The sequence below is a fragment of the Equus asinus genome, chromosome 7 (assembly GCF_041296235.1).
Source record: "Equus asinus isolate D_3611 breed Donkey chromosome 7, EquAss-T2T_v2, whole genome shotgun sequence".
NCBI classification, from domain to species: Eukaryota; Metazoa; Chordata; class Mammalia; order Perissodactyla; family Equidae; genus Equus; species Equus asinus.
This window is the reverse complement of record NC_091796.1, coordinates 63,426,118-63,439,013: the sequence shown is the minus strand read 5'-3', so window position 1 is coordinate 63,439,013 and position 12,896 is coordinate 63,426,118. Positions and strand designations below refer to the sequence as shown.

General features: G+C 40.7%; 1 protein-coding gene across 50 annotated transcripts in view; it reads right to left on the bottom strand.

Moving 5' to 3' along the window:
- The window catches only part of EPB41L3 (erythrocyte membrane protein band 4.1 like 3), a 226,284-nt gene that overhangs the window by 81,060 nt on the left and 132,328 nt on the right, over nucleotides 1–12,896 (bottom strand). For 47 of the 50 annotated variants that reach the window (XM_070513595.1, XM_070513598.1, XM_070513600.1 and 44 more), the window contains 2 exons: nucleotides 7,013–7,155; nucleotides 3,325–3,522 (listed from right to left, as the gene is read on the bottom strand). In XM_070513595.1, coding sequence (XP_070369696.1) covers nucleotides 3,325–3,522; nucleotides 7,013–7,144 — 330 coding nt within the window. In that variant the 5' untranslated portion in view covers nucleotides 7,145–7,155. Of the gene's footprint in view, nucleotides 1–3,324; nucleotides 3,523–7,012; nucleotides 7,156–12,896 lie in introns of those variants that run through there. The other 3 variants (XM_070513599.1, XM_070513610.1, XM_070513603.1) reach the window with 1 other exon arrangement.

Genomic DNA, 12,896 nt, shown 5'->3' with positions numbered 1-12,896 from the left:
TTCCATGCTCTTGGATTTGAAGAACTAAAATGTCAGTTAACTAACATGTAATTAACATGACAGTTAAAATGTCCATATTTCCTAAAGCAATCTACAGATTCAGTGCAATCCCTATCAAAGTTCCAAAACATTTTTCACAGAAATAGAACAAAGAATCCTAAAATTTATATGGAACAACAAAAGACCCCGAATAGCCAAAAGAATCCTGAGGAAAAAGAAGAAAGCTGGAGGTATCACACTCCCTGACTTCACAATATACTACATAAAGCTGTATTAACCAAACCAGCATGGTACTGGCACGAAAACAGACACACAGATCAATGGAACAGAATCGCGAGGCCAGAAATAAACCCACACATATATGGACAGCAAATTTTCAACAAGGGAGCAAAGAGCATACAAGGGAGAAAGGAGAGTCTCTTCAATAAATGGTGTTGGGGAAAATGGACAGTCACATGTAACAGAATGAAAGTAGACCATTATCTTACACCATGCACAAAAATCAATTCAAAACGGATTAAAGATTTGAATGTAAGACCTGAAACCATGAAATTACTAGAAGAATACATAGGCAGCACTTTCTTTGACATCGGTCTGAGCAGCATATTTTCAAGTACCATGTCTGACTGGGCAAAGGGAAACAAATGGGACTACATCAAACTAAGAAGCTTCTGCACAGCAAAGGAAACCATCAACAAAACAAGAATACAACCTAACAATTGGGAGAAGACATTTGCAAACTACATATTGGATAAGGGGTTGATATCCAAAATATACAAAGAACTCATATGTCTCAACAACAAAAAAGCCAACAACCGAACTAAAAAATGGGAAAAAGATCTGAACAGAGATTTCTCCAAACAAGATATACAGATGGCCAACAGGCATATGAAAAGATGCTCAACATCATTAACTATCAGGGAAATGTAAATCAAAACTACAATGAGATATCACCTCTCTCCGGTCAGAATGGCTATAACTAACAAGACAGGAAACAACAAGTGTTGGAGAGGATGTGGAGAGAAGAAAATCCTCGTACACTGCTGGTGAGAGTGCAAACTGATGCTGCCACTATGGAAAAAAGTATGGAGATTCCTTAGACAATTAAGAATAGGTCTACCCTATGATCCAGCTATTCCACTGCTGGGTATTTATCCAAAGAAGTTGAAAACACAAATGCATAAAGATACATGCACCCCTATGTTCATCGCAGCATTATTCACAATAGCCAAGACTTGGAAGCAACCTAGGTACCCATCAAGGGACGAATGGATAAAGAAGATGTGGTATTTATACACAATGGAATACTACTCAGCCATAAGAAACGATGAAATCCGGCCATTTGTGACAACATGGATGGACCTTGAGGGTATTATGCTAAGCGAAATAAGTCAGGGGGAGAAAGTCAAATACTGTATGATGACACTCATAAGTAGAAGACAAAAATGACAAACACACACAAGGCAACAGAGATTGGATTGGTGGTTACCAGAGGGGAAGGGGGAAGGGAGGAGGGCGAAATGGGTGATTAGGCACACATGTGGGGTAACAGATGATAATTAGTCTTTGGGTGGTGAACATGATGTACACAGAATTCGAAATATATCATGATGTACTTCTGAAAGTTACATAATGTTATAATCCAATGTTACTGCAATAAAACAAAAGAAAGAAAGAAATCACACAGGTTACAAGTAGACAAGTCTGTTTTCACAGCCAGTCTGGTGGCTGCAGAGTGTGCATATCATGTGTGAACGAGACACTGCAAATGAGACCTCTGAAGCCTGGGGAACGGGGGCCACCTGCTGCCTTTGGTAAACCAAATACTACACAGCAGCTGCCTGTGACTGAACAAACGTTTCCGACAGCTATACCACACTGTTGGCTTGTCTTGAGTTTATAATCAACTTAAAGCCAAAGATGAGTTTCACCTGAACTGTTACTAAGTTTGACCACCTCTTCCTCCAACCCCATTTCTATTTTGCACTTGATCCTTAAAAACAGAGCGGTTTTACCTCCATTCCTGGTAGATGTTCTCTTGCTGCTTGGCTTTAGTGTCCACACTGTCCACTACACAAGAACCCTGGACTCTGACACACGGGCAGGTAGTCCATTTAAAAGCTCTATATCACTTAAAAAAAACCCTCAGCTGTTTTTGTGTGTGTGTGTGTGTGTGTGCCTTCATCCAAGACTTTTATAAAACTCAGCTTAGAGCAGAGCCAAGACTGAAGGACCTTGTCCTGAGGGCAACGGCTTTCAACCTGTTTACCCGTTTCACCCTGTGCACCTGTTACACGCTGTGCACAGATGTGACTCTTCTGTTCCAAGAAAAGCACTGAGTGTATTATGCAAAATATAACAGAAATGATATGGGGGTCGTAGACAGAGCAAAGAGGAATTGACGTGGGACACAGGAAATCAGGTGAGTTTGTGCTGGCTGTGTCATGAGGAAAGAGGAACAGAAATGTGTAAGCCTGTGGGGCGGGGGGGGGGGGGGGGGAGCTGGTGCACAGGGATGTGTGATGTCCCCGTGGGACAAAGAGAAGGGTTGGAGGCTGGACAATGAGCTCTCTGAATGAAATCATTAAATTTGAAGATGAATCACCTTGCTAAAAGAGCAACCGCTCCTTCCCAGCTACGGGGAGAAGGGGCCGTGGGCAGTACGCGCAGGGTTTGCTCCTCGGCGTGAGTTCATGCCCTGCACGTGGTGACACAGAGAAGTCAGCAGCACCTACCTCCACACCACGGACAGGCTGTGCTGCTCTCACCCGTTAAACACCTCTGACAAAAGTTATTCAACTGCCCCATCTCTGAGAGGAAGTGTAGTTTTCTTCACAAAAAGAACACTCAAGCTGCAGTGCTCACCATCACAACGTGTATTTTACCAATTACTCATTCTCTAAGCATGAAAATGGCATGCATAGTTCCAATTATCCTCCCACTCCCATGTACAGAAATTTCTAAGTTTCTACCAATAAACAATTGACTTGGCCAGAAATTATCCAAATAGAAAAGGTAAAATTCGTTTAAATGATAGTTCATAGCCAAGATATTTTTAAATACTTGATTTTTGGAAGGTGTTGGCGATTTTTTTTAAAAGAGGAACACATTTTTCTTTTGATTGTAACATTCTGGGGAAATTATAAGTATTTTCAGTAATCCGATCCTCCGTTAGAGATTTTGGAAAGAACTTTGTATTTTAGAAACTGGGTCTGAGTCATTTTCCAGAGTTCTGAAAAAAATAAAGAGGCATATTGTATGTTTTATACCAACATTCCCCAGCTCTCGATATCTTGGACAAAAAAGTTTAGAACCATCACTTACCTCCACATCACAGCCATATTCTGATCCATCCAGAAGCACCACTTTGCACTGCATACTTTTAGGCTTTTTGACAATCTTTAATGGAGATCGAGATAGCTTACTGCTAGATGATTTTTGAGAAAGTTTATCGTCTTCAAACTGCTGATATTCGAGCTGCTTTGCAGCTGCAGCAGCAAACTCCTGTTCCTTGTCAGCGACCTGTGAAGAGCAAACAAGCAGCAGTTTTCATTGCAAGACAGGAAATAAACATTGCATCGCTCAGGCAATAACAGAACACCAGAAACAGGCTTTCCGATTCCATAAAGGATGCAAATGTCTGAATTAGGAAATTAGAAATGGATATACATATACAGATATTTATAATGCTAACAGTTTCGCCTAAATAACTTTTGCCATCTAAACGTACCAATAGGGCTGATTTCAGTTTGACTCAAGGGTTTAATTTAGAAGGACTGAGTTAGCAAATGCCACCAAGACTTCACTAAGCAAAGAAGGATACAGATGGACTCCTGACTTTTGAAAAGGCATTGGACAGTACAGGTCTTTAAAATAAACCATCTGGAGTTTATCTGATGTACTCTATTTTCTTCATTCACGGGATCCTTCTATATTCCATGACTATAAATTTCCTAAATACATACAAGGTATCTTACAGACTTTAAGGCCTAGAGAGCTTCAAGTATTAATCTTCTCAGTAACTTTACAGCTATTAAAATACTTGACTTACCTCTAAATCAGTTCAATGAACCTAGCAGCACTAAAATTCACCACAAAGTATCCCCTAAGTCTGCTTCCCCTCATTGTAACGAACCAGTATATGAACAGATCAAATCTGTCCAGAAGCTTTAATCTGCTTTCAAATCACAACAGTCTAGTCCAGGCTAGACTCAAGGCTGCAGAGGACATCCTACCTAACAACGCAACTCTCCCTTGAGTCATCCCCCTTGGAAATCTCTCTGTGTGATGCTCTCCAACTACTCTTTTTTACACCTCTCTCCTGTCTATTAAATGACCACCAATGGTATTAGTGCAAATTCAACTCATGGGCCAGACCACACTTCCACTGTTCTGCAAATACACACTGACAGTCCAAAGAAAGATAAGTTCCACAATTCTATTTAGAGCCCGTGAATAAGCATGGGATCTCCTCTCTCATGAACACCCCACATCAGGTAACTACGAGCACACTGGCCTGACGGTAGACAGTGCTGACGGCTCATCACTTCAACTTTTCTTCTTCATTAGCCTCTACAGTTTTACAACACTCTAATAGAATCACAAAGTGGTTTTCTGGTGTATTTATTTTGGTTTTTAGGTATTATTTTCTGTGCTTTTACAATGGCATCATCTATCTTGTTTTCCATCCAGAAGATTACTAATAGTCCTTTCCTCCACTTCCTCCTTGCCCAGAATGCAAGGCAAAGTCTTGAGAAGTTCTTAAGAATAAAGACACCAATTTGCTGAGTGAAGAAACCAAGAAAAAACTGAGCAACCAACCTCAAATACCAAAATAGTTGAGAGAAGGCAAGCCTCCGCTAAAACAAGTAAATAAAAGAAAATGCTCTGGCAACCCGTCCAACATTTTATGACTGTTGGTCTTTCCATATCAAAGAATTAAAATAGTAAGTGCAAAAAAGTCATCAAATGCATTAATTTTGGCCAAGTTTGGTAACCTTGGAATTTTATATCAATAACCATAACATATCTTTAAGAGTTTTATAATTTACATACAACTTTTGCACTTTTAATTTACATTTTCTTCCCATCGTAGGCAAAGTCAACAGAAGCTACATTTTCATTTAAATTTTACCTGGAATCAACTTTTTCTATGTATTAGGAAATATAAAATTTCATTTTTCCTCTACTAAGACAAAATTATGTGTATGAGAATAAGCTTTACTGGGTTACTTAACACGTCAACTCCAAAAGTGTCTTAAACTACCACTGTTCAAAAGGAGGCCTCCTTTCTGGAACGCTGGACACACAAACCCATCACTGAGGCTCTTGTGCACATTCTTTAAAGAACTTTAACAATGCTACAAGAGCAGGCCAAGTACCTCAAATGCAATGCCAATCGTAGTCATCTAACGCATTCCAATTTTAACACACCAATATCAAACATTTTAGCAAATCCTCTATTCCATTAACCCTCATAACAGCTCTGGGAGGTAGGTATCATGACTCTCACCTGCACAGGAGGGAAAAGAGGCACAAGGCATCATCTCAACAAACTTTCTGAGTAAACTGGAATTCAAATCCTGCCAAAGCCCATGTTTTAACCATCGCTAAAAATCAAAATGTACTTCATTTTACCTCCAACATAACTGGGCTCCTGGTATGAATCAAAGAATTTTAGAGTGGATGACTAAGAGAATTATCCTTTCTCATCTTTCCATTCCGTAAACGAGGAAGCTGAGGCCCAGTGGGCTTGGAGGAGTTCTCTGTGCCTGGGAAAGTAAGGAGGCAGGAGACAGCACTACCTGAGGCCCCTCTGCAGCTCGTCGCCTTTCCCTCTAATGGCTCAGGATCGTTTCTTCAGTTTTGTTTCAAACATCTGACTACAGAAGACAAAGTGTATTTAATCATGCCTGGGTATAGAAACTCTTCCTTCTCTACAATTATCCCCCACTTTCACGTTATTTCACTTGAGAGTTAAGAGGAAAGAATGGACAAAAGCCAGTCTAGTAGCTGTAAATTTCTGAAGCCTGAACAAAACACCACCATGCTCACTTCTCCACAGAGAGGGAAGGTAAAGGAAAACCGTGACAGCAGCAGTGGCTCCTTAGATTTTGTGTAACAAGCTGGAAAGATAACCCCCAGCTCCCTATCACAAAACATCTGAGATCAGACACAGCATCTATTTATAGAGGTGAAAATAAACATCATTCTTAACATTACCTAAACGCAGAACTTAAAATGCCATGGGAAAGAAAGAAAATAATCAGGTTGTAAACACATAGTTTAATGTTCTAATGTGCTGTGCCTTCCAAAGGGTTTCACTGACATGCTGATTTCACATCTCCTCTCAACCTCTTCTAGAATTTCTAGCTTGACACGCAGATGTCCCACCTATAAAAGGGCCGTCATCTGCTGGGATTCCCAGATTTCCTCACCACCAATGAGCCAGGACTCTAAAAGATGCCGATTCCAGGTTTGAAGGTTGAAGTCAAAGAAATTTAAACAGGGATTCACTCCAGGTCCAAGTATAAACCATGCTTTATTTTTTTGCATGAAAACTTTTAAAAGAAATATTCACACTACACCTGACAACTTAAAGATGCCTAGGAAACAGAATTGAAAATACCCCTGTACATAGGAAAAGGAGACAGTCCTAGGTGAACATCGGGTAAAAGCAACTGGCAGCATTAGGGTCAGAGTGACTCCTGGAAAAATAAAACAGCTCCAACCCCTGGGTTTGAATAAAAATCTGGAGCATAATTAAAGCTGTCCTATGGGGGCTTCCTGCGAATCCAGAGGAAACCCGTAACCCGCAGTGCAGATTTCAGTGAGTTCACGTGCTCTCATCAGATGAAGGCACCGCCGGCCAGGGTGTGGAAGGCCATTCACTGGAAGCCTTGACATAGAGTAGACGCCCCTGCTGGGCCCACAAGGGGCGACGCCCACGAGCCCACAGTTCCCCTCCCGCCCAGAGACCGAGGGCGCGGGGGCGCGGGAGGCGGCCGCTCACCTGCTCCGGCGCGGGGCTGCCGGGCGCGGCCGCGAGCACCTCCTGGGCGCGCCGCTCCTCGCCGCCCGCCTCCCGCGGCTCGGCCTCCTGCTCCGGCCTGGCTTCCGAGTCTGAGCCGGATTCGGTCGTCATGGTCGATGGTCCTGCAAGCAGAGACAGGGGACTGCCCATCACTCGGTGCGCTCACTTTCCCGAGCGAGACAACCAGGACGCTGCACGCAAAAGGCCGAGGAGAAGCACAGCCAAAGGGGGAGAAACGCGAGAATCACACGTAACTGTGCTGCCCGCGCCTCACGGACGACTTCCGAATCCAGCACAGAGGCCAGTGCCCGAGAATGGGTCAAAATTAACAATTAACTAGAAGCAAAAGTTGATGTGTAATGATAACAGATTTTACTTCTATTAGATTTTTGCCACAGATGACCATACAATGATATTAAAGTAACGTCATAATAATTACTTAACTTAGATACATTTAATTTCATAAAACTGAATTTGCTGCATCAGTTGGAATATATATTTTAATCTCTGTGCAGGACGATCTAAGAATGGAAGCGGATATTCTTTCTCATTCCCTTTCCCCTTCCCACCTCCACGCAGAAGCCCTGCTCTGCCTGTCCAGACCCCGGAATCTGTCCACTCTTCCACGAACAAATGCCTTTCCCCTTGGATTGCTCCTGACTCTGTTATCCCCCTTGGACTTCGCAACCTCAGCCACAACCACAATGCAGGCTTCCTGGGATCAGCCCCCCCGCTGCACAGGCCGGGCTGCAGCACAGCTCAGCTCAGCTCCCCTGCGCTCACAGTTCATTCTCAGACGCTCCTGCCCGGCTCCCTCCTACTTCCCTTGTGTGCTGAAAGAGGAGCTTGTCTGTCTCACGGCTCATAAGGAGATCAAACAACAGATCTTAATATATAACTGCTCTTATATCCTAAAAAAGACCTTCTAAAATATATAACCACCATCTTCTAATAGTTTGCTAGTCAAGACACTTTAGTATTTCATGCCTCAGTTTCCACATCTGCCAAATGAGGGAACTGAATATGATCATTCCTAAAGAACTCATTTTCTGCGATTATTTTTTTCCCCTACTAATAGACATGCAACTATGTTTAAATCAGTTTTGCTCTAAGCAGCAGGAGGGGTGCCACGCAAGATTACCATGTTATTTTAAGTAATTTCTTATCTTAGGTATGTGGTAAATATCTCAAAAACAAATATCTCAGATGGCTATAATTTCCCTTCCTAATTCTAACTTTATGGTAAAAATGTCACCAGTAAGAGGCTTGTGTAATACTTTAAGCAAATGATACACCCATTAGTCTAATACAGAATTATGCAGAATGAAACTCCATAGTAAAATCACCATTTAGTTCCTATCTTCCTAAGCCACAATGGAGTATGTTTAATAATTTGAAGAAGAGGGAACATAACAAATACCGATCTATGTTATAAACTATGCTATAGCTGTGCTTTCTATTTAGGATTCTGTGTTACAATCACAAGCTATTCCTTTTGTTGAATAAAAGACATCAACTTGGCATGTGCTCAGTTGCCCAAAGTGTATGTAAATATCAAGACCAAACATAGAACAAGACAGCGATCCAAATAAAATTAAAAATTTTTCTTTTTTCCTGTTACACTTTGGATTTTCAAGCAAATCTTGAAAGTAAGTATTATATTCTCTTTTGCATGCTTATACTAGAAAGTGTTGAGTCTACAGAAAAAATGGTGGAGGAGGAGGAAAGGAGGTAGCATTGTGTAATTCAGAGGCTACAATCAAACTCTGCCTTTCAGAAGAGGAAAGATTAATTTTAAAAATTCAATTCAATAAACTCTTATTGAGTACCAAATATCAGTCAAGCACAACTCATGGTTTAGAAACAGAGCTAAGTATGTTGTAACCCTCCTCCTCAGCCCAAGGAGCTCATAGTCTGAGAGAGAAATTGACTCTCCCCAGAATCCATTTTCTCTATCTTACTTGTGGTGACTAAACTTTCAGTGTTAGCTGGGACTCCTCCACCCAGCTTGAGACCACAATGAGTTGTGGCCAGTCTGGACCAAGGAAACAACAGAGAAAATGGATTCAACGTTTAGGTCATCTTCACAAAGACAAAGCCACTTGCCTTAGATTTCGCTTTCCCATTGGCTGGAAAACAATGAGTGACACGGCTGCCATAAACCTAGTCAGGGAGGCCCCCAAGTTCAGGAGGCCGCCAGCCAGACCCCCTACAGCCTGAGTCCCAGGATGAGCTCACGGGGCACAGCCCACCTGCTCTGGACTGTTATATGAGGCAGAAATCAACTTCTGTTATTCTACCAAAACATAGTTATACTCTAGTGGGTCCTATCTTACTAAAACAAAGTACCCTTCCCTTGATCACACATCCTCCACCAGCTACTCCCATGTTTATTTCTCTGCTTTCCACTTAGCACTTCTCATTAACATTTTTTGTTGACTCTTACTGTCTTCTTCCTCACTTCCTCTTTCTCTGCGGCCACCCCAGTCTGACTCCACTGGGGTGGCTCTTGTGGACAATGCAATGGACTATCCACTATTGTCTGTTTCCGTCCCTCTGACCTTTTAGCAGCCTCAACCCAGGTGAGGAGACTTTCCCTGTCAACATGTTTCCCATCTTGAGATTCAGAACACACCGGACTCCTGCTTTTCTCCTGTCTCTGGCTACTCCTTATCCAATCTCTAAATGTGGAAATGTCCTAGGAAACTCAATTCCAGGCCCTCTTCTCTTCTCTCTATTTTCTCCCCAGCTTATGATATTTCCCAGGGCTTTAAATACTTCCTATAAGCCAACAGCTCACATATTCATATTTCTAGTCCAAACCTCTGTTCTGAGCCTTAAAACTCAGCTGGCCAATTGCCATTCCTCACTGATACCTCACAGGTATCTCTGGATTTTTCTCTCCCTAATCTGTTCCTCTCCTCCCTCACCTTCCTCATCTAAATAAACGGCAATGGTATTCCTTCAAGCCAGAATTCTAGAAGTTACCCTTGACATTTTCCTTTCCCTTACCTTCCTTATCTAACATACAACAGAAAGTTTTGCAAAATATGTAATTTTGAAAATACATATATAAATATACATGGCCAAAATATATCTTAAATCAGTCCTCTGCCACTACACAAGCTACCATTTCTTTCCTGGACCTTCGATCATCTCTTCCCTGCCTCTAGTCCTGACCGTCTCTGTCTGTTCTGTCTGATCTTCATAAAATATAAATCTAGTCAAATCACTCACGTTAACAGATTCCCAACGTGCTCGAAGTAAAATCTAAACTCAGTTATCATGGCCTTTAAGCATGAGCCTAGGCCTCAACCTCCCATCCACACCCAGTGGCACTGCCTACCCTTCTCGCCCACTCAGATCCAGCCACGTGGTCTCCTTTCAGGTTCTAAACCACATCAAGGTTTTCTTCCTCCAGGTGTCTTAGACATGCTGTTCTCCGCAAGAACATTTTTTCTCTGCTCTTCAAGTGGCGGACTCTCCATTCCTCAAGTGTTGCTGAGAGGCTTTCCCTTTTTACATAGTTATTCTAATCGTGTCTGATAGTTTCCTTCCTGTAACATGTCGGGTGATGTAATTATTCAACCCTCCCGCCCCAACCTCCTTCCCATATATGAAAGGGCAGGAATCATGGGGGTTTATACCCCAATATACCCAGTACTAACACAGTACCCAGAACATAGTAGGTATTTCAATAATTATTTGATGAATGACTAAATAATAAAATCAACCCCATTTACTATCTTACCTATGTATCTGAAGGTGTACTAACTCTTCCTTATAGCCTTTAATCACTGTTTAAGATCTCTCTTAAGGGGTAAACAGTAGGTATTTCTGTTTTTCTGAAAAACAACTCAGTTTAACTTTCAGAACTGAAATCTCCCTCACAGCAGTAGACACTATTGGTCTGTTCACAGTATAATGCTTTTATCAGTAAACCAAAGGGTCTTCGAAAAACACAAAAAGAAAATGTTTAAGTGGTTTAGAGAATCTCTATAAAAGAGTAACCGAAAAACCACTAGATCATGAACTTAAAAAGTAAATGACACTGGAAAAAGCATATTTTAAAATGATACTTAATTTTTCCTAGACAGTTCTTACATATAAATCATAGTATTAAAAAAAATTTGGTACCTCCAATATCTTCTATTTTCTATGAATATATTTAGAATTCTGTCATTATTATGTGTTTCAGCAAATAATCAGACATCAGAACTGTCAAAGAAGCAGAAAGCCAGAATCATATCTCAAAATATAAACATTTCAATGCATTTTCACTTGAAAATCTATGTCTAATCCTTATAGATATAATACATAAAAATGATCAGCAGTAAGTTGCCATGTGTGACCCTGGATGACTAACTTAATTTCTTTAGTCTTCTCCTTCCTCTTTCATAAAACAAGGGGTTCAGACTAGAACTTAGTGCTAAGTGAGGTGAGCGTGGGGGAGGGGCGAGGAGGGGAAGGCAGGAAACGCAGATCTCGTCCCAGTTTAAGCTAACAGCTCTGTCATCTCTTTCACCATCTTCTTTCAACTTCTTTACTAGTGAAACATAATGAGTTTTTACACAAATGTAGTCGTAATATATACATCTAATATAAATGCACCCTAAACTTTAAAAGGTGTCAAATATGTGTTAAAATAGGAATCTTTCTAAACACATGACGTTAGCTCCCAGACTCATTATACATTTAATAGAAGGGAAAAATCAGTACAGGAATATCCCAGTTTTGAGTTTCTGGGCTATTACTCCAGTCAGGTAACATTCTGCACCTGCCTTTGTCTTTAATTCCATGACCTTCTCTAAGGCAGACAGCCAGCTATACAAAAGCTAAATAAAAGTGCGAGATGGAACAGAGCCCAGAAACCACCTCTCAACTATTTAAATGATAAAATAATGCACCATTATTTTCAACCTATGAATCTGCCATATAACACTTACCCATCACACATAAACACAGACCTTCAAACCTCCAACAAACTCCTATGCCCTTGTCAAATATTTCCTAATTTTTCCCAGCACTATATGTATGCATAATATAATGAAAATCATTGCTGTTCTTTGACTAATTTTAATAAAACTTTCACTGCTGTTGAGAGATAGTAAAGTAATAAACCTTAAAAAAGTAAGACTTTTAAATTCTGGAATCTCACTAGAATCAATATTTAATTCCACATATCTGAAAGGGCCTAAGTTCATATTATACCTACGAGTGAGCAGTAGTGAGGCTAGATCAGTAAATTCAATTTCAAAACTTTTTTTGATAGTCCTCTTCCCTAACCACATACCAGTATATGCAAGCAATAAATGATTTTTAAATGGCAAACAGTTAAAATCATAAGCATCTAAATACAGCACTTCTCACTTTAACTCATTATTTTAATAATTTTATAGTGTGCACATCCAATCTGTATCCAAACGCCGAAACATTTTTTAAATTAGATTTTCACGATACTTACATTGCTTTGGTTTTTCTTTTTCTTATACTCATTCCTTGCTTTCTTGGATGACCCTTACCACGTAAAATCGTACATTTCCCTTTCCAAATCACTAAAAGTTCCTATTTTCCAACGTTCTCTTCTCTTCCCTTGATGTATTCTCTTAGGACTAAACACAGCTGCTACTTATTTCAGTTACGGGAAGTGAACACCACGGTCTGCAATCCAAGCAGAACGCGATATAAAATGTTTATGCTTGGCTTGGCCTTAAACCATGCCCTCTCTTTATACTAAATTCACCTTATTAATTGTGTTCTGCTTAGGCTAAAAAGGTTCAGATTCCTAGAAACTCGAAATCCTGTAAGTTGGGGTAAGGACATTCATTAAGTATGCTGGGGTAATGGCAAGAGGAGAACTTTA